This window comes from Engystomops pustulosus, chromosome 2 (genome assembly GCF_040894005.1).
Source record: "Engystomops pustulosus chromosome 2, aEngPut4.maternal, whole genome shotgun sequence".
NCBI lineage: Eukaryota > Metazoa > Chordata > Amphibia > Anura > Leptodactylidae > Engystomops > Engystomops pustulosus.
Genome location: NC_092412.1, coordinates 37,389,706 through 37,413,187, shown reverse-complemented (window position 1 = coordinate 37,413,187; position 23,482 = coordinate 37,389,706). Strand labels below are relative to the sequence as shown.

Genomic DNA, 23,482 nt, shown 5'->3' with positions numbered 1-23,482 from the left:
TACCCAACTCCACCACAAGGGTCACAACCTCCCTAAATTACTGATGGCCGAGGATAAACTTGTCCTTTTATTATTTCAGATGAAGTTTTCCGCCCCCACGAGCAAGGACAAGCGACGAATAGGCCGGTATCTGCCGCGGATGTCGTTTTATACGGCGTCAATATCGTGCTACCATTAATGTCACAAGACTTGCTAAAGGTTTGTAATGTTTATTTTGTGTTGTGACGACATTCTCGGGTCTGCGGTGCTGATGACTTTCCTTTCCTGCAGTTCCCGTCGTTATGTAACCAGTACTACAAGCTGATCACATTCATATGTGAGATCTTCCCTGAGAAGATTCCGCAGCTTCCAGAAGATCTGTTCAAGAGCCTCATGTATTCTCTGGAGCTGGGGATGACCTCGTATCCTTTCTTTACTATCTATCAAGATTAAAGGTCATCTACAGGACAAGTGGCTGGGAGGTCGCAGAGGAGGTCGCAGTCCTCTCTCTAAATATAGAAGCCCCTTCATTCCTTATCTATAGGAAGGTAGAGAATAAAGAAAATAGCAGGGGGCTCAATCGACCTGCCGATCCCTGTTCTCATGATCGCTGGGGTTCCTAGATGTCAGGCCGAACCCAGTATGTTATTGTCTATCCTGCAAATCTAGATTTCCCTTTGCTGCACCGTGACGTTCCCCAAAGTCATGATGCAGTAGTGTATGCATGAAGAGGGTTAATGGATATGGCTGAATAAAGGGGGCTAACACCCGCCATTAATGCTGACACTGATCGCGGGTGTTAACCATTTCAATGTCGGTGGCATTTAAAATTCCTGCACCGCATGTGCACTGCCATCTTGGGCCTGATCGTTACATTGGGCGATATGTTGCACTGTGTATATCCATATTATTTGTTAAACATATTCTCCCATATGAATTCATATTCCTTAACTTCTCCGATAAGAATGAGCTCGGAGGTCTCCCAACTCTGTCTGGAAGCATTAACCCCGCTAGCTGAGCAATGTGCAAAAGCACAGGACACGGACTCTCCTCTTCTCGCTGCAACAAGGCACTTTCTAAAGGTGAGCCCCCACAATTCTTCATTAACTTCACAAATGTCACCCTGTATATGACGAGATCAGCATCATTCGCTTGTTTACATTTTTATGTGCACCTTAAATCTGGCCACCAGGGTTCAGTGCAGTTTAGATGAGTTAAATCTCTGAATCGCGAACTGTGCAGTTTCCTGTACCGCTATCTTTGATGCAAGGAGTCCCTGCTAAATGGCAGTGACAAATGACTTCTGGCAGAGCCAAACTACAATCAAGATTAGTTTGTCACTACCCAGAACCATTAATTCTATGCATCATAGATAAGTGAATAGGACACTGCACAGTCTTTTATTCATAGATTAACCACGACCAGACTCCGTGCATCGTAGCGATGATATTTAATGCAGGGATTTTCTGCTTCCAGCAGTGCCAAACTATTATCAGGATTACAAAGAATCCCTGCATCAAATATCATCACTACGATGCACAGAGTCTGGTCGTGGTTAATCTATGAATAAAAGACTGTGCCGTGTCCTATTCACTAATATATCCGATTTATAAAAGAATTCTGCATCCAGTATCCCTACAATAGTCCCGTCTTCTGCACTGTAGTCTGTCTGGGAATGAAAGACTGTGCAGTGTCCTATTCACTAATATATGATGCATAGAATTCAGTGACAAACTGTAATCCGATTATAAAAGAATTCTGCATCCAGTATCCCTATAATAGTCCCGTCTTCTGCACTGTAGTCTGTCTGGGAATAAACAACCTGTGTAGTGTCCTATTTCATGGGCCACCGTGCAGATCACGGCCATCAGAAAGAGCCTTTACTCATACAAGTGACCATTAAGATTATCTGGGCAGTTAGTGGGAGGCATTCGGTTCACAGAATTTCTCAGGAAAGGCATGCTTATAGTGCAGGACATTCCCCTTACAAGGTTGTATATTTAGATTGTATATACCCAGGAGCTGGCAGTCCTTTTAAGTGATCACTGATGGCCTTGTCTATATCTCCACTCCACAGCTGGTCTTTGACATGCTTGTCTTACAAAAACACAACACGGAGATGACGACGGCTGCAGGCGAAGCATTTTACACGTTGGTCTGCTTAAACCAGGTAAGATCTCTACATAAAGCCGGATCGTATGGTATTCTCAAATTCAGGCTGCATTTAAATTGACGTATGCCCGCACGACTACGACCATACAGGCATACGGCAACTGCGATGGAGAAGAGGTGACCCCCCACCACCACCACCTCTCCAAAGCGTTCCATTGCGCACAGCCAGTGATACAGAGAAAGATGGGACATGTCCTATCTTTTCCCCATGTACAGAGCGGTACGGTGGCACCGTATGGCTCCGTGCAGCCTTTGCCTTCTATGGGGGACGTATGTACCGCCGCAAGCTTGCGTCCTTACACAAGTCCCCCATACGGCATGTGAATGTGGCCTTGCAGAAAAAGGCTGGTTCTTGCTGTTGCTTTTAGCTGTGATTTGCTTGCAGCGACGTTATCCAGTTTCACAGTAGGTAAAAATAAATTGGCGTTACTTTGGGTAAGAACCTTTTTCTGATGTTTGTGCCATTCCTCCTCCTCTTGGTTTGCAGGCAGAGTATGCAGAGTTGGTAGAGACTCTACTATCCACTCAGCAGGACCCTCTCATTTACCAGCGACTAGCAGATGCCTTCAACAAACTGACGGCAAGTAGCACGCCTCCCACCCTGGACCGCAAACAGAAGATGTCCTTCCTCAAGAGCCTGGAAGAATTCATGGCCAATGTCGGAGGTCTCCTCTGTGTTAAATGAGAGGCCAAAAAGAGTCTAGGACCCTCTCTGCAAAATGCACTGAACCTGCTGATGGCTGTCTAAACCCCCCCACAACCTGCGCCCCCCGGGCTTTACACGTGCATCTCTGGGTGGATTTTTAAGAACCTTTTATTTAAGTTACAAGGAAAAAAAAAAAGGGGTCAGTAAGATGCATCAGCGGGATGACTATTCACAAAGCACAGCGCTGTGCTGTAACGGATGAATGGGTAAAGGTATTTTTTTAAGATATTTCCATATGCCTGCAGAAGGATACTGGGCACGCCTGTTCTGTGCAGTGCCTTTCCCTTCCCCCTTGTCGAATAAGTGTGAAACACCTAATGGATGACTATTTTATTTCCTTTATTCTATAGAATCTTTTTTTTTTCTTTTTCGTTAGATTGAATGTGCAATAGACGCCAATATGTAGCGGGGTCTATCCACAAATCATCTGTACATTTTGTCTCCCTCCTTCCACCCCCTCCTCATCCTCTGATACCAATCAGTACACCAAATGATTTTTTTTTTCTATTTAGAAACACACACTCACAATATATTAAAACTTTGCGGGATTATTTTTGTGTACATGAACCAAGTGTTGCATGTTTTTATGTTTTTTGGGGATTTTTTTTTCTTGCCTTTTATGTTCTATGTGGTGATCGGCCCCTGAAAACACACAGTGACAAACCTGAAGAATAAGAAATGTATATGAATATTTTTTTCTGATAGAATTTACTAATTTGTCACCATTTCATTGCCTTATTGAACGGAAATATATGATGTGTATATTTAATATGTATATGGGGTTTTCCAACCCTCCCAAAGTAGGTTTTTAGCAGTTGGGAGCATCTGTGTAGGGCGCACAGTCCTCATCATTTTCTGGGGTCATCTGGATGAAAGCATCATATGTGTGTATGTGGAAATGATTTGCACACCCAGGCTCTAGTTTTTTTTGGTTTGTTTTTTTTTTTCCCCCCCGCACCTCTCCTCCTTTTTATATCATATTTTTTATTCCCCTCCTCCCCTCAGACTGTTAGTTCCAGCAATACGGATGAAAAAGGTGTAAGCTGACCACGTCTACACGCTTTTTTAATTTGGGGCATTAGGTGATGCAGATTATGCTTTTTTGTTTTTGTTTTTTTTTCTTTTGGTCAAATGTTTCCAGCGTTGTTTCTTTATTGTTCCTTTTTTCTTTTTTTAAATTTGTATAAAATGTACAGTATAAACAGCTCTGAGTCTGTGGCCTTATTGTCTTACAATGAAATGGTTAAAACGGTTCCACAAATCCACACAATGTATTACGTAAATGGAGAAGGTTCGGTCCATGGTGTTATCTATACTGCTTCTCATTCTATGTCTGAGGAAAGTTGGACCAAAATATTACTGACTCTTAACCCCTTACCGGAGTGCACCATAATAGTACGCCGCGCATCAGGTGCAGGTACATGGAGAGGGCTCACGGGCTGAGCCCCCTCCATAGCCGGTAACTCTTTGCTGCACACTGCAGCAAACACTTACCGGTAACACCCGCAATTGGTGCTAGCATGGGCGCCGCCATCTTGGGGACAATTATCGTTCCCCGTGACGTCATAGGGGAGCGGCAATCAGTCGCCATGACAGCCTCGGGTCTTCCGCTGCCTTGTTTTAACCCATTTATTACGATATGTGATTTGCACATTTTAATGAATGAGGAGGAAAATCCCCATATACTGCCATACTGTACCTAGGGTTGAAGTACCCTAGGGAGTCTGAAAAATAGTAAAAAAAAAAAAATTATAAAAAAATTTAAATCACGACGCAAATGCGCTTCCACCATTGTCACTGGATTTGGATTTTTTTTTTTCCGCTTCCCAGTACACAACATGGAAGAATAAATACCATCACTATGAAGTGCAATTTGTTACGCACAAAACGAGCCGTCACACAGCTCTTTACATGTAAAAATCAAACGGTTATAGCTTTTTAGGGTGGGGAGTGAAAAATGAAAAAACAAAAAAGGGCCGGGTCTTACAGAGAAGACTATCTGTAAGGCTACATTCACACACATGTATGGGGGACGTATATACGGCCGATATACGTCCCCCATACACTCCTATGGGCGCACGGCACCCTACGGGAGCGGTACGGTGCAGCACACGTGCGGCACCGTACCACTCCGTAGCCCGGGAAAAGAGAGGACATGTCCTATCTTGCGCCGTGCGCTGTATCTCCCTATGGAGAGGGGCGGGGGTGAGCAGCGCTCATCCCCTGCTCCTCTCCTCAGCGGCGATGTATGCCCGCCGTACTACGGTATGGCGGGCATACATCGTGGAAATGTAGCCCAAGTTGAATTCCAGTTCGTGTTTTGGGAAAGTGAGAAGTGGACAGAAAATTCTTGCTTCATTTCTCCCCTGTTTGACGTATATTCTGCATTTGGCCAAAAGCGTGTAATTCTGTTACTTTGTAGTAAAAAAAAAAAAAAACATTCAGAAAACATGGCCTGCATCTTCTCTCTATGTTCCTGTATCCTGATCAGTGGTAGGTGTTCTGTACATGAGCACAACAGGATTCATTTATCACACAGAATCTGAAACGGGAAGGTCCTCTATTGGGGAAAAAAAAAAATTAACATATGGATACACAAACTGTACATAAAAAATGTAATCATTTTTGGTTCTCTCAAACTTTACTCTGCACCCATGTCTTTACTTGGCTGGTGAGAAATCATGCCACCTCCATGGCAAGTAGGAAGGGACACACAGGACAGGCGTTTCGGTCATTCGCTATAGCCGGTAAACATTCAGCTACAGCCCAATGTTACGCCGGGCAGGATGTCATATAGAATTGTCTGCCACCCTGACCACCTACCTGATAAAACTAGATGCCTGAGGGGCAGGAACTTCATCCTACCCCAGCGTGTAATAAATCTTTCACAAAGTCTCCTATATTAAGCCAGAAGCCGTATGGGACTAAGGTAACTGGTAGAGTATAGATCTGCAAGAAGGATTCCATGTTTTGTTATACACAAAGGCTATGGAGGAGAAAATAATACCCACAGAGTATTGGGATGTTTTCTCGCACTTGTTACTCTGCATCTTACATGAACGGGCGAACAATGACTGGAAGGGATGGCTCAGACACCGCCCTGGTGTAGCCGAAAACCATATGATTGCCATAGACCAGAGGAAAGCGGTTCACGTGCAAAACTAGATAAGACTAGGTGGAGGCAGAAGTTCTTCTCGCCTTATGTGATGTGATACATTCTCTTGTAAGAAGTGCAGTGTGGTTGTTGGAGCACGTGAGGTCTGCATCCGGAGGAAAGACTTTGGTGAGTAAGATGACCGAGCTGCCAGCTGAAGACTGGGCATATAAACCATCATAAAAGCATTTACGAAGGGCCGTGCGCCATGTTTTCTGTCGGACTTTGCACGTTCTTTCTAGTGCCAAGTCTGACAGAAACGTGTTGCATGGCCCATGTTAAAGGTGCAGCAAAATGCCCCATGCCTCCAGTGTAAAAAAAACAAAAAAAAAACCTAAGTACTCCCCTTCTGATGCTTCATGTGCTTGGCCGCTGTGCACACTGGGGGCAGTGTACTGACTACCTATATGGTGGAAGGAGCAGGGGCTGCAGTATGCTGGCTACTAGGGGGAGGGTGGGGTTGCAGTGTCCTATATACCTATATACTGGGGGGAGCTGCAGTGTGCTGGCTACCTATATAATTGGGGACAGGGCTGCAGTGTGCTATATACTGGGGGGGGGGGAAGGGGTAACAAATATGGATAAAGGAAACGTTGCTCAGCTCATTATTGGCTGCGTTGTATTGTGCGCACATAGAAGTGCCTCTTGCAGTCTGCCAGGACTCATTTTATTAATGAGGGGGGAGGCTGCTGGACATTTTTGTTAATGAGTAGTGGTTGTATTTTTCACACTGGGCTTATATACTCAACACGTTTCCCAGTTTACTTTGTGGGAAATTGGTTACCTCGGCTTATACTCAGGTTGACTTTTATACTTGATTATATGTGGTAAGAAAAAAAAGAGGGCTACAAGGAAAGGAGCAATATCAGGAAGGGGCTACATAAAAGGGGAGCTATAAAGGGGCTATAGCGGGAGAGGGTTTTTATAAAAGAGATCACTGTAAAGGTGGGATTTTAGATCGAGGCTGCAGGAAATTGCACATTATATGGGTTGGGGTTACATATTTGGTATTTGCTAGGAATGCAAATTTTTTTTAGATGCAGACGGTCCCCAAATACAAAAAGGATGGGTACCACTGCTTACAGGTTATTCTTAATCTAGCTCGGAGGCTTGTTTTTCACTCCAAATGCTACATGGATGCCTCCAGTTGTGCCAGTCTCTGCACTTGTTGCCCGTTTCATTCCAAATACAGTTTAAAGAGAACCCGTCATGCAAAATAACCCCCCTAAACTAAATATATTTTCATAAACTACCATTAGAGAGCATTGTCCCTCTACAGGCCTCTACAGGCCTGTAAACCTAAGCAATGAGGTCCTAAAGCTGTATGCAAATGACCTGTGAAATGTCCAATGAAGCATTAGCATATTCAAGCTGTCCACTCTATTCATGAGTGGGAGGCACAGCCACACCCCCAGTGTATGACTGACATCCTGTATAATGGTGTGAGGCTGTATAATGATGTGCTTCCTGGTGCTGGTGGCCACACCCCCAGTGCATGACTGACAGCCTGTATAATGATGTGAGGCTGTATAATGATGTGCTTCCTGGTGCTGGTGGCCACACCCCCAGTGCATGACTGACAGCCTGTATAATGATGTGAGGCTGTATAATGATGTGCTTCCTGGTGCTGGTGGCCACACCCCCAGTGCATGACTGACAGCCTGTATAATGATGTGAGGCTGTATAATGATGTGCTTCCTGGTGCTGGTGGCCACGCCCCCTGCAGCCTGTGTGTGCATGTGTGTGTGTATAGGAGAGATACAGCAGCTCCAGGCAGCCATGTTACAGCAGAACATGTCAGATTCATGTGTAGCTGATGTCTGTGTCTCTCACCTGTATATTAGGAGGATGCAGCATGTCAGCAGATGCAGCACACACTAGCCATGCTTTACTATACATTACACACAGACATGAGCAGGGGGAGGAGAGGGGAGGGGTAACAGGGGTGACATCACTGCCTCTGACCATGTGACCAGCCTCATTTACATGATAAAGAATAGATGTTTTTACAATGATTAATGTATGAAATAACTAGATAAAGGCTGGGATGGGATCCTTGTGAGCTGCTCCAACAGGTAGAGGTGACAGGACAAGTGACACAGACCTGATGACAGGTGTCCTTTAAAGGACATCTACCACCAGGATGAAGGACTGTATGCAAATGAGCCTGAGAGTCTCCAGCGCCATAGGTGTTAATAGAGCCTGTCCTATCTTACTACGGAATATGGTGTGCTGTATAGCAGGTGTGGAATATAATGGAGAGAACATATTGAGGTGTTCCTCCTCTTTTTTTCCCCACTCTGTTCCAGGTTACAACATCAAAAACTGAATCTAAAAAACTGACCGTGTGAATTCAATGCTGCCTATAGACCTCAGCATTAGAGCGCCCCCTGGCGGCACTCTCCGCACATCACCACACTGCTCCTTTCGCAGCCGCAGCCGCCGCCGATGAACTTTAAATCGCCCGCTGTATTATGGGTAAAGTGGCTGCACGTGGATGGTGAGCGAGCTGCCGGAAGAGCAAAGCATGATGGGAATTGTAGTTTTCTATCCTATCCCTCGCTCCTGATCCCGGGCGGTGGAGTGTCAGGTGAGAATGGGGCTGGTAACCGCCGGGTTATGCACCACCACACTGAATATTATATGCTGATATATTCTAGGCTGGTTCTATACACTGCAACCGCAGCGGTATCGTGACGTCATCAGCATGCGGCCGGCAGCGCACGTGTGTCCCGCACGGGTACTGTGTCCCCCTAAAATACAGCGAGTGGCTGCTTCATTCTGCCGCAGGGACACTGGCTCTGCACTGGGGGTTCAGGGCGGACCGTAGCAATGCTCATAGCAGGATTTATTTTATTTTTTTTTATAAAGAGTGAATGTTTACATAATAAATGGTGTATTGTAGTCGTGTAGTCGGACCAGTATCACGTGTGACTGATTAAGTTGAGACGTTATTGATTAAGAGAGAGCTTGGTCTACTTTGTAGTGGTCAAATGAGTTTGTCCAGTTGCCCCCCGTGTTGCCTAGTGGGTGACAACTCATCTAGAAGCTGTCATGTAATGGTTGTCATCCAGCTTTTCAAAAAAGTTTAGAAGTTTAGATTTTATTGCATTCTTAAAATGTTGTCTACGATTTGAAGGAGGTTCTCTATGGTCTGATAAACATGTCTACTTATTTAAACAAAACAGCTCCCCACCTGACAACAGGCAGTGCGTGGTACAGCAGTTATTATCCATTATCTCTAAAGAGCTGACCTGCAATCCCGGCACACATGGCTTTTTTTTTTAACGGAGTGCGTAAAAACGGACCAAAAACGGTTTCAAAACGCCATGTGTGGCATCACCCTTAGGCTGCGTTCCCATGTTGTGTTTTAGATTGCGTTTTGAAACGCTGAGATTTGCCTAATTACTTTACTGTTAACATTTTCATTTACCAAACCTGCCCGTTAACGTGATGTTTTATAAATAATAATCTTTATTTAGCGCCATCAAATTCCGTAGTGATTTACAAATCAACACAAATGTTAACAGTAATGCAATTTAGGCAAATCTCCTCTGTGCATCTGTTGTATGTTGTAATGCGTTTCAAAAGGCAACCAAAACGTAACGTGTGAACACGGCCTTAATAATGAATTATGAAAGTGGAAAAAAAATTGACTAAAAAGATTGACATCAGGTTTTTAGAAATTTGTATCAGTGAGATATATCATTCAGGAGTTTCTGACGACCACGGTAGGAGCCATAACTGTAGCCAGATTATTTGTCACCCAGCTTTCCCACCGTGTGGTCCGTATTTTATAGACTTAAAGAGAAGCTGCCATGTAAATTAACCCACTGAAAATAAAGACTTCATTAAAAACTATGATTAAGGGCTCTTTCACATTGGCATTGGTGAGCAGTTTCACTTGTCCATCAGTTGCGTTTTGTCTCAGTTTTTCTTCCTTTTTGTCTCTGTGTCCGCAAAAAAAAAGCTTTAAAAAAGGTTTAAAATTGCTATGAAAACACAACACCTGGTTTTTCAACCTCATTAGTGGAAAAAAAAAAGATGTTTCATCAGTTCTTTTTGCAGACCCATAGACTTCTATTGCCTTCCGCGTTCCACATCCATTAAAAAAATTGGACGGGTTTCATAATTTGTGAGGCATCCGTGAAAAGGGGCACCGCCATCTTGGTGAAGATCGTCGCTCCCCGTGATGTCATGAGGAAGCAGCGATGTATCTGATGACATTAAAGCACAGCAGCCTCCATGGAGAATGGGAAGGAGTAGAATTCCTTGGAGACTGCTGTGATATCGTGTGATCAGATTCATACATGGGGTTGATGTTGCAAATGTAACATGATCTTAGATGACATCGCTCCTGGTCACATTTGATGCTGAGATAAGGCATTGGACATGGGGAGGAGTAGATGAGAGGGATAGACCGTGGACATAAAATGGCCGCAGATGGAGGCAGATGGAGATGTGAAGCCTCCTGTCTTTTAACTAATCAGCCACACATTCCTGTCCATAAAATGGATGCAGGTGGAGGGTCATGTGATCTGACCATGAACAATCCCCCTGCCGGGACCTTATGATAGTATTCATGAACAATCACCCTGCTGTAATGTCTAATATATATTAATGAATACTATCATATGGTCCTGGCAGGGCGATTGCTCATGGACAGTTAGAGATCCCATGACCCTCCATCTGCGGCCATTTTATGGACAGTTAATGGATTATTTTATGGATTAGTTAAAAGACCGGAGGCTTCACTTTACATATCAATAAAGCAGCGTAGAACTTTAAGTTAAAAAAAATGGCCAACCCCTTTAATACACTGTGTAAAGGACTTATAACTGACCTGATGTCTCCCCTTGCAGACATGGATGGCAGTGATGATGACGATGTCCCTCAGCTCTCGGCTGACACGTTGGCGGCTCTGCAGGAGTTCTACACAGAGCAGCAGCAGTGCGAGTCTCTGAAATCAGGACCAGAATTTGACAAGTTTTCAGTCGGAGCGGTTGAAGAAGACTGGGTAAGAGCACTCCAGTGTATCCGATGTGTTATCTACTAGAATGGAGAGCCCCACCATGACAGCGGCTGTGGCCCAAGGATATGAAAGCCACAGGAGGGTGCACTCCAGTGTCACTTCTTTAGCCCGTTCACCTATGCTGAGAGCTGAGCTGGAAAACTCTTTTGGGTAATTGCAAAAAGAAGCGGCCTATGTTCTCTTCCTTAAAGGTTAGGGTGTCTGATAGGACCCCCAGAGAGCACTGAATGTGAACAAAGAATGTGTGCGATTTCCAGAATGGTCTCCATAGAACTAATTGGAACCAAGTTACCACTTTTTTCTGTGCGACCTTCGCATCTCCATTCTTGTGATCGCTGGAGGTCCCCCAATCGGGCACTTTTCCCTTATCCACATTTTAGGGGACAGAGGTGGCACCAGATTTGAGGGTTTGTGGATATAACAAGGATACATATGTCATCATCTACCGGTATATGTGTTCTTGAAGTGATGTAATAAATTAGGAAAGGAAAACTGGGAAATTATTATGTCCCGCTTTGGGGTCGGACTTTGAGACTTGCTCTCACCTGGAATGATAGATTCTAGGACTGCTTGTATTGTACCTAACCTCCGGGGGGAGCTCTTGCTCTTTAATAATATATGGTCTTTTCTTGCCTATCCAGCAATTGAGCCAGTTCTGGTACAGTGATGACACTGCGCTGAGTCTCGCTAGAGAAGCAATGGCCGCATCAGGGAAGAATGGAAGGTGAGTACATGTCATGGGGAGCATGGTTTAACAAATCAAGATAATGACTGCAGAGACTTTCAAAGGCTTCACTTGGATTATGATGTTTATGGTCTCTTATCATTATATTCTGTCAGTATCTTAATTCCGCCACAATAGTCTGTGTGATGAGCCCACAGCCTGTCTACCACTTATGCTGCTTTCTGCAGATCTGCCATGTTATGTATATGATAATTGTATTATGTTAGGTATATGATAATTGTATTATGTTAGGTATATGGTAATTGTATGATACTGATTTTCATTTGCCTCCAGGATCGCCTGTGTCAGTGCTCCCAGTGTCTACCAGAAGCTTAAAGGATTGGTGGCCGATGATATGACTGTGTGCCTGCTGGAATATGACCGGCGGTTCTCCGTGTATGGGGATGACTTCATCTTCTATGACTATAATAAGCCTCTGGAGCTGCCGGAGCGGCTGCTGCAGCACAGCTTTGATCTGGTATTAGCAGACCCCCCATACTTGTCTGAAGAATGTCTGCACAAAACAGCCGAGACCATTCACTATCTGACCAAGGAGAAAATCCTGCTGTGCACAGGTAGGTCCGCTGGGTGGCCCCTGCCCTGGACTGGGCATACATATCATATCGTATGTTCTGTACATGTAAAGGAGTTTCCCTTGTCCCCAGAACAGAGGGTAAGTTTCGACTCCTATTGTTCTGATTGGTGGTTAGAGCAAGGGATAAGCTGTGGATGGGTCTAACCAATGGCTAGGGCTGTTTTAGATGACGGTTGTCTGTCCATAAATCACAGACTGTGCAGTGTAGAGGACAGGACTTGGGGCATCACAACGAAATACCATACAAGGAGCCGCCATGATTGGTGTTCAGCAGGGACTCCTAGCATCACAGTGATGTATGATACAAGGAGTCCTTGTCTGTGCACTGTGGTCCAGTCAGTGCAGGCCTGTGATTCATGGATCAACTAGGGTTGTCCATTAGATCGATGTGGGTCTAACAGACTATGAGAACCAGAGGTCCCCCTGTCTAAATGGAGTCGTGTCATGTGGCCGGGGTGCTGCGCCATTATTGCCCATGTAGAGTCAGTTGCTATTACTCGGCTTTATCTCCCAGTTTCCTAAAAGTGAATGGAGCAATAGCACAACCATGGCGTAAGATAAGTGCGACTGCTGCAGGAGGGGATGATTCTTTACGGGACTAAACTGGATCCTATTTTCTTGTCTTGCAGGTGCAGTGATGGAGGATTTAGTGACTCAAATACTTGGACTGAAGATCTGTAAATTTATTCCAAAGCACAACCGTTCCCTCGCCAATGAGTTTAGGTGTTTTGCCAACTATGACATTGGTCTGGATGCCGCATCCTAAATACTTGGCGTCCTATTACTTTTCGTTGTGCCCACCGCACCCCCTCCCGCACCTCCACAGTGAGGACTACATCCCAACTGGATCTTACAAACTGCAAACATCTAGTTGCTTAATTTTTTTTTTGTTTTTTCATCTTTTAGGTGAATCTGTAAAATCAGAAAGTTCACCGAAATCCCACATACTGTCATTTTCTGCAGTGTGGTTTGGACTGCACTCTATGATTACATGTGGAATATAGACTTTCATCAAGAAACCAAGTTTTTATTTCTGTTTAATAAGCTTTTTGGGTATCTGAAACAGAGATGTGCCTCTAGAACTGCAGCTTCATGGGAAATCACCTTTGAATGGGTTGAATTATGTCTTGCTGATCGGTTTGGGTCTCATCGGTGGGGACCCACATAGATGATAAGACTGGGGATGTGTTGTACCCCAAATGAATGGAGCCTGTGCACTCTATTCACTAATCGCTCGGCTATCTCCATTAGTGTCATAGAGGTATATAGAGCCGCAGGCGCACTTATTTTTAGCGACTGTGTCCGGTACTGCAGCAGCGGCCTCCTTTCTCCCAGACTCCCAGCAAAGGAAGACATTACACATCATTCAGGCCACAGCTCAAACTTTATAGACCTTGACGTCATCTGTATGCAATAAAGACTGAACAATATGACTAACAATACATTGATTTAATCAGCATAAATACGGAAATACAATCCCATAAAATATCAGCTGCATATAAAAACCTTTCAGTAAGTAAAAGGTGCAACTAAAGTACATACAACGATTCTGAATGCATCCTCAAAAGTAGTCTGTAGGCTTGACATGGAGCCATGGGAATGTCTACCCCCCACATGTTAAAACCTATTAAATCTGGATTGTTTTGGCCAATTATATCACCAAAAGTTGTGCAATGGCTTTTGTTGACCAGTAAGTGGCGCTGTTTGATTAAAAAATGCTTAAATTTTTATGATCCAGAATAGTGAGCGCTCCGCTATGGTGAGGCTGATATATCCTCGACAAAAGGCATAATAGTCCCTGTATATACATTGACCCGTTGTGGAAATTGCTTCCATGATCAGTATGATTCTAGATGTCACCTAATATCATGTAGAATTTTTTCATAGTTGAATAATTTCTAGTATTGGGCAAGATATACCGTATTTTTCGGACTATAAGGCGCACAATAAATCCTTCAGATATTAAAGTTGCGCCTTATAGTCCAGTGCACCTTATATATGAACCGTACTTACAGACAACAGCTGCCTTGTACTGTGCACAGGTCTGCCACCTGCTGATCATTCAACCTTATAATCAGGTGCGCCTTATAATCCGGTGCGCCTTATATATGAACCTAGACATTTAAGCAGGCATTTATTGATGGTGCGCCTTATAGTTTGAAAAATACGGTAAGTGATACTGATGTGCCCAGTGTATATGGGTAATGCAATAAATACTTACTGGAACAGAGACCGGCCATCCAATAACAATTCTAGGCTGCCCTTTATTGTTGGGTTTTAGGAAACATTTTACAAATATTTGCAGACAGATCTGATCCTAAATTGATTCTCTCTTCCCTTTGCTTCTTACTTCATTCTAACCCACCAAATGTAGAAAGGACTAGAATGACGTCCTTCTCATAGATCGTAAGCTCTTATGATCAGGGCCCCCAATCCTATTGTTTTCATTAGACCATGTCATTACTCTGTAAGGTCTTATGTTGTCTGGATATGTTATGTCCCCCATGATCTGTAACACGCTGCAAAATATGATGGTGCTATAAAAATGTAGATTTATTATACCTGCCATGTCAGAATACAGTGTTTGTCGTCTCTTGCCATGGAGGTCTGCATAGGAACTGCATACCCAAAGCAATTCTATTTTAAAATGTTTCATGAGATATGCAAGAGAGCAAAAATGATACGTCTAAAAGTAAACATATCCATTAATGTGATTAGTTTTAAACCTTTTATTGGTTTAGCTAGTGAATCTACCATCAAAATCCAGCATGATAAACCAGGGACACTTACTCATAGATTCAGGCAACGTGACTGTGGTAATCTTCTCATAGGTGTTCTCCTTGCTTCTAAAATGATGCTAATGAGCCAGAAGGGCTCTGGGGGTGTTACCAGAGCCACTCTGTGCTCTAGATTCACAGGCTGTTACAGTAGGAGCATGTTTTTCCTCTCTATTCTTCAGCACTTCCCCCCCCTGCCTGACTTGATCTTGCAGGGGAAGTTTTATTAACACACATTGGGAGGGGGAAGTGCTCCTGCACTGTGTAACAGCCTGTGAAGCTGCAGCATGAAGGAGCTCTGGCAACACCCCCTCCCCCCAAGCCCCTTCTGGCTCGTTAGTATTATTTTAAAGTTGATTTTAGAAGGAAGGAGGCCATGGATAACAAATATAAGAACATTACCACAGTCCCGGTGTTTGGAGGGCATAAGTAAGTGTCCCTTGTTTATCATGCATTATTTTAATAGATTTCCTTTAATTATGTATCTCCATTTTAGAGAGTTATCCTCTTATCAGCTAGAAAGTTTACATTAAACCTAAACAGGACCAGGGGGAGGCATTAGTGACAGTTATCTGTAGCTACTTACCATTCATCCCTGTTGTAATCACTAAATACCATGCCCCCCCCCCCCTCACTCCATTACATATAGATTTATGTAATAATAATAATATACATTTCCTCTATAACCCTGCTTTACAGTGCAGCATAACTCTGGGTCTCCTCCGCCAGCAGGTGCTTATGTTTCCTCTGTAGGACATCATGCATCATCCATTGTACTGGGAGTGAGATGTTGAAGTTGTCCTCACATGACCCCAGGGCTCAGTTGGATGTTGGTCTCTCACTTTTATTGATAGAAACCTTGAATTTTTCTTTCTCCAGACTGGAATTGGAGCTGTCCGGCTCTGACTCCTTCTCCGGATCTGGTACACAGGTGCAGCCCACCGGGATAGTGATGTAGTCCTCAACATAGACAGAGCGCCCACCAGTGCAGGACGATGTACGGCGGAGGATGACGGTGGGCATGTAGACCGGGGTAGAGCGAAAGTTTAAGTTCTCCTCTCCATAGGGTCCAGTCAGGCAGCCCCTGCAGAGACAGTAAGCTTCCGGGATGTATTTGGGGTACCGTGCGGGGTTATATGTTATCCTACAAGAGAGGATAACAAGTGAAGCTTGTATAACGATACATTTGTTAAGATACCTTTGTATAAAGATGCATTTGTGTTAACATGATGATTAGATCTTTAGGATTGGTGGGATTAGGGGGACAGAATTTTCTCTAAAATTATATATTTTTGCAGTTGTGTGGAAAACTGATGAAACTAGGGAGCCTTAATTTCAGACATACCATCCATGGCCTCCTTCCTTTTAAAATCAACTAATTATGCTATTAAGAAGAGCTCTGGAAGGCCCTCAAAGCTGTAGCTTCACAGGCTGTTACACTGTCACCTTGCTGTAGCTTCACAGGCTGTTACACTGTGTCACCTTGCTGTAGCTTCACAGGCTGTTACACGGTGTCACCTTTCTTTAGTTAAGAGCGAATACTGTCTCCATCACCCAGCACGTGATAACACAATGCCACTACTCCTCCAGACTGTATTAGAAACATGCATGCTCAGCTATTATGTGTATTCATTGGGAGGATAGGAATGAGTGATGACAATCGCTACTGGTGACTATTCATCTACACTCACCGGCCACTTTATTAGGAACACCTGTCCAACTGCTCGTTAACACTTAATTTCTAATCAGCCAATCACATGGCGGCAACTCAGTGCATTTAGGCATGTAGACATGGTCAAGACAATCTCCTGCTGTTCAAACCGAGCATCAATATGGGGAAGAAAGGTGATTTGAGTGCCTTTGAACGTGGCATGGTTGTTGGTGCCAGAAGGGCTGGTCTGAGTATTTCAGAAACTGCTGATCTACTGGGATTTTCACGCACAACCATCTCTAGGGTTTACAGAGAATGGTCCGAAAAGAAAAAAACATCCAGTGAGCGGCAGTTCTGTGGGCGGAAATGCCTTGTTGATGCCAGAGGTCAGAGGAGAATGGGCAGACTGGTTCGAGCTGATAGAAAGGCAACAGTGACTCAAATCGCCACCCGTTACAACCAGGGTAGGCAGAAGAGCATCTCTGAACGCACAGTACGTCGAACTTTGAGGCAGATGGGCTACAGCAGCAGAAGACCACACCGGGTGCCACTCCTTTCAGCTAAGAACAGGAAACTGAGGCTACAATTTGAAGAAGCTCATCGATATTGGACAGTAGAAGATTGGAAAAACGTTGCCTGGTCTGATGAGTCTCGATTTCTGCTGCGACATTCGGATGGTAGGGTCAGAATTTGGCGTCAACAACATGAAAGCATGGATCCATCCTGCCTTGTATCAACGGTTCAGGCTGGTGGTGGTGGTGGTGTCATGGTGTGGGGAATATTTTCTTGGCACTCTTTGGGCCCCTTGGTACCAATTGAGCATCGTTGCAACGCCACAGCCTACCTGAGTATTGTTGCTGACCATGTCCATCCCTTTATGACCACAATGTACCCAACATCTGATGGCTACTTTCAGCAGGATAATGCGCCATGTCATAAAGCTGGAATCATCTCAGACTGGTTTCTTGAACATGACAATGAGGTCACTGTACTCAAATGGCCTCCACAGTCACCAGATCTCAATCCAATAGAGCATCTTTGGGATGTGGTGGAACGGGAGATTGGCATCATGGATGTGCAGCCGACAAATCTGCGGCAACTGTGTGATGCCATCATGTCAATATGGACCAAAATCTCTGAGGAATGCTTCCAGCACCTTGTTGTATCTATGCCACGAAGAATTGAGGCAGTTCTGAAGGCAAAAGGGGGTCCAACCCGTTACTAGCATGGTGTACCTAATAAAGTGGCCGGTGAGTGTACATTATTATTGAACAATACACAAAAGAAACACTAATCCGACAAAAACATATGTAAAAACATTTAAAATGTGGGGGGATACAATCCCAATTGTACCGCCAACAGAGAAACGGACAACAGGGAGACAGCGGCACCTGATACTGCGAACAGCCTGTCACCCCAGAACGACCCTGCTCTAAACGCTATCCAAAGACCATACAAAAGTGTAGGAACTCACGCAGACAGGACAAGGGTGGATAACAAATTGGTCTGGGTACTCAAAAGGTTACAGCACCAATGATGTGAGATGAGTTATAAACAGACACAATGCAGTGTCTAAAACCATGTGCATGACTTCCAGAGCAAAAATATATCCACCTGTATTACACCAAACAATCCGCTAGAAGAACCTAAAGCAGAGGGAGCAATAGAAAGAAACATGGATCAGGCATGATAAAATACAACATCCCCTAGTATGGACACCTCCATACCGGTGTATGGGGGTGTACAGGCTGAAGGATAGTGTCCCATAAAATTATATAGTAACATGGACATTCATGGGGCACATTTATCATACACCGGCGCTTCGTGCTCCAGATATAATGAAATATCCGCCCCTCCTGTGCCGCCAGATATATCAAAAGGCTCCATCGTAAAGGGGAAAATAATTTTGAGTGTAATAATTGCACTTAGATAATCACCTGTATGCCCACGGGGAAATGCTGTGAATGTTGACTGGTAGCCGCTGTTTGCCATCTGCTGGCGCTCTACCCCGGGTGACAGCCGGACAGCTGATGTTCTCCTGTTGGAGAGGCTGAAGCTGCAGCGTGTGGTGATAGGCGCTGAGCATGCCCGCTGCCAGGTGTCCATACATCTGCTCCAACACCTCCTCCTGGCGGTCCGCACAGCCCTTGGGTTTCGGTGGTGCCCTCTTTATTGGTTTTGAGCCCTCAGAGACGATGATCAGTAGTCCAAGGAAAAATATCACAACACCTTGTGCCAAAAAGACCTGCAGACAGGTGTAAAAATATATGCTGGTCACTCAAGATCAGGTTAATATCTGCCATGATTTAAAGGGAACCTTGCAATACATTTTTCTCTAATACAGCTAGTGACAGGTTCCCATAGAGCCTTATTAACTAAACGACACCCTTTTAGCTGAAATGGTTTCCCTCAGATCCCCCCTTGCACAGAGCCAAATCTAGTGCGAGTCAAAGTGGGCATGAATCCAGCAACTCCCCATGCCTTGTCAGCAAGAGCAATTAATAAAGCTGTTCTGTGCCTTTTTTTCTTCTCTTTCTCCTGTAGTGAACAGCGTATCTGAAAGCTCTGAAGAGTCAGCTCTATGAGGAGATTAGACTATCCAGGGACTGTCTGTAAAGATTGAAGTCATTAGGCACATTCAGGTTCCATTATCTCTCAGATGTCAGTGGATCCAGGACAGAAAGCTGATGCACATAAACTGCTTAAATATGGAAGAAAGAGAAGGACATAGGAACACATTTCTGTTATAAAGTTTACTACTATCAAAAATTTTTTGGGAAGATTGAAAAAAGTACCAGGACTAACACAGCTGTAATGTGGGGGGTATTTTACCAGATGATTATGTATACACCACAAGGAGCGCCTAATTCAAACTTCTATAGCAGTGATGGCAAACCTTTTGGAGACAGAGTGTCGTAAAGTGCCAACATGACAATTTAAGCAGTAACTTATTGATCTCTGCTGTATCACAGGTTTTAATCGTATTGGCGTCCTGAGTTCACCAATACAATAGAAAGATGAGGGAAAAATTTGAATTGTAGCTTCACTCCATGGTCCCCTGAAGAGGAAGAATCAGGGGACCCAGAGCGGGAGCTCCAATGACAATCCATCTCTATCCATACCTTCTCGCTCCTTATGTAGTCCTGGCAGCCAAGGATGTGGCTTTAAAATAACGCTGAGTGTGGCGTGTCCTGGGATGTATTGGATCACAGGGGGAAGCCTTGAGTCCTAGCTGTCAAACTCTGTGTCGGGGCGAAGGCCTGGGTACCCACAGAAAGGGCTCTGAGTGCCACCTCCGGCACCCGTGCCATAGGTCCGCCACCAGTGTTCTATAGGATGTTACGTAAAGATGGGGGTGAGCAGGTTTTGTAACTGTAAAGAGCACCTAAACAGACATTCCGACAAAAACAAAAATTTCCCATGTGCTATGGAGATCTGTGCCATCCATTGCAGGCCTCAATCTTCTGGTATGATGGACTGTAGCACTTACCGTAGGAGAGCAGAAACTCCTAACAGAGATACTATTAATTGTACAGGTTCCTGTCACTTACTAAGAAGAAGCCCTCACATTATGACTGTGTAACAAGGCCTATACTTGTACATGAAATGTTAATGTGTGATGTGCAGCGGTCAGTATGGATACATAGTAAGGGCACATATAGTATGGGCACATAGTATGGGGACATAGTAATGGCACATCGTATGGGGACATAGTAATGGCACATCGTATGGGGACATAGTAAGGGCATATAGTTTGGGCATATAATATGGGCACATAGTAAGGGCACAAAGTTTGGGAACATGGTTTGGGCACATATAGTATGGGGACATGGAATATAATATGGGCACATAGTATGTATAAAGTCTATCAATCGGTTTCACTGTGTGAAATCTTCCTATCAGTAATTCTTCTGTAGATTTGGACCAGAAGGCCCGGTCTTAGCTCTCCATTAGTTCACATAACGCCGCTGTCTTGCCATCACTTTTACACTTCAGCCCCTGTCCAGCTCAATCACATCCTTATGCTTCCCCAGCAAGTAGTGACTGTTTTGTATAAATGAGAAGTTTTGCCATAAATGGGTCGTGGTTGACCCCAAAATAACTTTTGCTGACGAGCAGAATCACAACTACATTTGTATAAGGACGCAGCAGAAATGTGTGTGAATTGGTTCAGGTAGATGTGTTATATGGGAACATATCCCGGCAGATGGTAGTGAGGATACAATGGACAAGTATAAAACTTCTGCACAACTCCATCCAGGGGTAACCCTTCCCCTCAACATCCCCCACCGAAATCCAGGCATGAAGGTTCTGCTACCCTCACCCTGCCACCAAGTCATCATCAAGTACAAAGCAGCCCACTGTCTCCAGGCAGGAGACCCTCCTGCTTCATTAACCTCTTCACTACCGCCTGTGCAATGAATAGGGGCACAGACCCTGTCCCCTCCTTCCTCTACTCACACGTCTCCTCCTGTGCCCACCCATCTCCTCACCTGCTTCCTTGGCTGCATCTTGAAGATTTGAAGCTCAGGTCTGTGGATAACAAGAGGATAGATGACCAGAGAGGAGGTGGCAAGGTAGGGGGGGTAGCTGGACTGAGAGGAGGGGGGACCTACTGCAGCTGAGGGATATGAGACAGTCAGTAGAGAGGCAGCAGGAGTGGGAGGGAAACTCATGCAATGTAATGTGTGATGATAGAGAAGTGGGGGGGACACACAAGGAGCGCAGGTTGTGGGTGCTGGGGGCAGAGCGGTTACTATGGGCAGAGGAGAACAGCTGCAGTTGGCAGGAGAGGGATGGGGGATGATCTTCCACCCATTCCTGGCCTCACACTCTCCCTGGAATAAGGCTGGAAAGATGCCCCAGACAGCAGGCGGGGAGTGTATAAGACGCTGCGATTACTAATCCCGAAACCCTCAGAGATAAAGATGCCCCCTCCCTTTTTGTTACCATACCTTTAAGGTTATCTTTCCGTTAATACTCCTAGGTAAAGCACGGTTTATAGCAGCTAAATATTCTCATTACCCGGCATGACAAATAATAAACTTTTAGTACTATAAAAAGTTGTCGAATGTTGTGAATTTGGAGAATATTGGGGCTTCTATTTCCGAAAACTGGTGTAAAAGCTGATGGCTGGTGAGCGACCAGCGGTTACGATTATTTCCCCCTTCACGCCATCACGGCAGAGGGGCTTAGCCAGCAGCGGAGTGGCCACGTGCGGGGCATGTTAGCCCCACGCCTAATAGCAACAGTTCACGCTGAATGTTTGCTAATTAATTGAACGATCCTATGCCAGATAAGACCCGGTTTAGAGATATGCACTGATCAGCCGACTCTGGCCACTTGTTATATCCCGCCGTATCATAAATGTTCCCGATAGAGCCCAAATTTAGTACTCCTTAACCCTTTATAAGGGTGTATCTGTGTCCTAGCATAATCCAGCTTCATCCTGCAAATCTAGTTTAGCAAGTCTCCTAGAGTGATTTTCTCTGTGAAATCTCGGCTGAATTCTGTCTTTCTAGCAAGATGGACATATTACATAGAAGTCTATGGAGAGGAGGGTGAGTCACAGCTGTAAAATCTCTACCTAGCAGCTGAAATGTAAGAAAATGAACATTACAAAGTCACATTATAAGCAGATACTGTGTTACTACTCATGTACACACTGAAATACTGATTTCAGCACAGTTCGTGGAAAATTTAGTTAAACTTTTAAGGAAATCTACCATCGAAATCCATCATGATAACCCAGGGACACTTATATTTGTTATGTATGACCTACTTTCTTCTAAAATTAGCCAGAAGGGCTCTATGCTTTTTACCGAGCTCCTCCATGCTAGAGCTACACAGACTGTTACACTGTGCAAGAGCACTTTCCCCCTCTGACTGTATGAGGTTATATCAGGCAGTGGGAGTGTGGAAGTGCTGAGGGAGTAGGGGAATACAGTGTAACAGCTTTTGAAGATATAGTTTTGTGGGATTCTGGTAATACCCCTAGTGCCCTTGGGGCTCATTAGCATAATTTGTATTGTTAATTTTAGAAGGAAGGAGGCCAGGGATAACATATATAAGTAAGTGTCCCTGGTTTATCATGCTTCATTTCCCTGCAGTGCACCACAGAGCAAATTAAAGGGGTTTTCCCACGAACGAAAGTTAGGCCCTATCCCGTGGATTCAGTGCTGAGACCCCACAGATCGCAAAAACCAGTGGTCTGTCAGACCCCTTGTCGCTCCGTTCTGCTCCATTAACCTCTATGGAGTTGACGGAGATCGGTGAATGCGGTGCTTGACAATTTCCATCAGCTCCATAGAGATTATTGGAGCAGAACGGTCATGCACGGCCGTCTGCTCCATTAGTCTGATGGAGCCACGAGGGGTCCGATGGAGGTATGTGGAACCCCACCGGATGCCTTGTTTTTGCAATCTGTGGGGTCTCAGCACCCATCAGCAAGTTACCCCCTATCCCGTAGATGGGGCCTAACTTTTGTTTGTGGGAAAACCCCTTTAATTATTACAGAGTATTAGATGTGGTTGGTCCTCCAAAGTAGGATCTGCCCTTTGTAACCACCCTTTACCCCAAAAATGGAGGCCATGTACCCAAGGGTATGCCATCTGCTTTTTAACCAATTCATAGCATCTGGATTTCTAGTTCATCCAAAAACATTTGTGTCTATAATAAATGTAACTAGTGAT

At 44.6% G+C, this 23,482-nt stretch overlaps 3 protein-coding genes across 4 annotated transcripts in view; 2 read left to right on the top strand and 1 right to left on the bottom strand.

Annotated features, from left to right (window-relative positions):
* XPO4 (exportin 4) overlaps positions 1–4,061 on the top strand; it is a 67,430-nt gene extending 63,369 nt beyond the window's left edge. Inside the window, exons 19-23 of the mRNA XM_072134281.1 lie at positions 80–198; positions 271–401; positions 944–1,061; positions 2,057–2,149; positions 2,639–4,061. Coding sequence (XP_071990382.1) covers positions 80–198; positions 271–401; positions 944–1,061; positions 2,057–2,149; positions 2,639–2,836 — 659 coding nt within the window. The 3' untranslated portion in view covers positions 2,837–4,061. The remainder of the gene's footprint in view (positions 1–79; positions 199–270; positions 402–943; positions 1,062–2,056; positions 2,150–2,638) is intronic.
* Positions 4,062–8,455: 4,394 nt separating this feature from the next.
* EEF1AKMT1 (EEF1A lysine methyltransferase 1) lies at positions 8,456–13,851 on the top strand. 2 transcript variants are annotated; one of them, XM_072134278.1, is made up of 5 exons: positions 8,456–8,601; positions 10,874–11,028; positions 11,685–11,767; positions 12,062–12,342; positions 12,992–13,825. In XM_072134278.1, exons 1-5 carry the CDS (start codon positions 8,460–8,462, stop codon positions 13,126–13,128), a joined length of 798 nt encoding a protein of 265 aa, XP_071990379.1. In that variant the 5' UTR covers positions 8,456–8,459; the 3' UTR covers positions 13,129–13,825. The 2 variants fall into 2 exon arrangements, with proteins under 2 accessions (XP_071990379.1, XP_071990380.1); XM_072134279.1 differs by lacking the exon at positions 8,456–8,601 and adding an exon at positions 8,616–8,751 and having other exon boundaries at positions 12,992–13,851.
* Positions 13,852–14,971: 1,120 nt separating this feature from the next.
* Positions 14,972–21,607, bottom strand: IL17D (interleukin 17D). The gene is made up of 3 exons (XM_072134280.1): positions 21,284–21,607; positions 18,728–19,035; positions 14,972–16,283 (listed from the first exon to the last, which is right to left on the bottom strand). The coding sequence occupies exons 1-3, from the start codon at positions 21,464–21,466 to the stop codon at positions 15,959–15,961; spliced, it is 816 nt and encodes a 271-aa protein (XP_071990381.1). The 5' UTR covers positions 21,467–21,607; the 3' UTR covers positions 14,972–15,958.
* Positions 21,608–23,482: the final 1,875 nt, after the last annotated feature.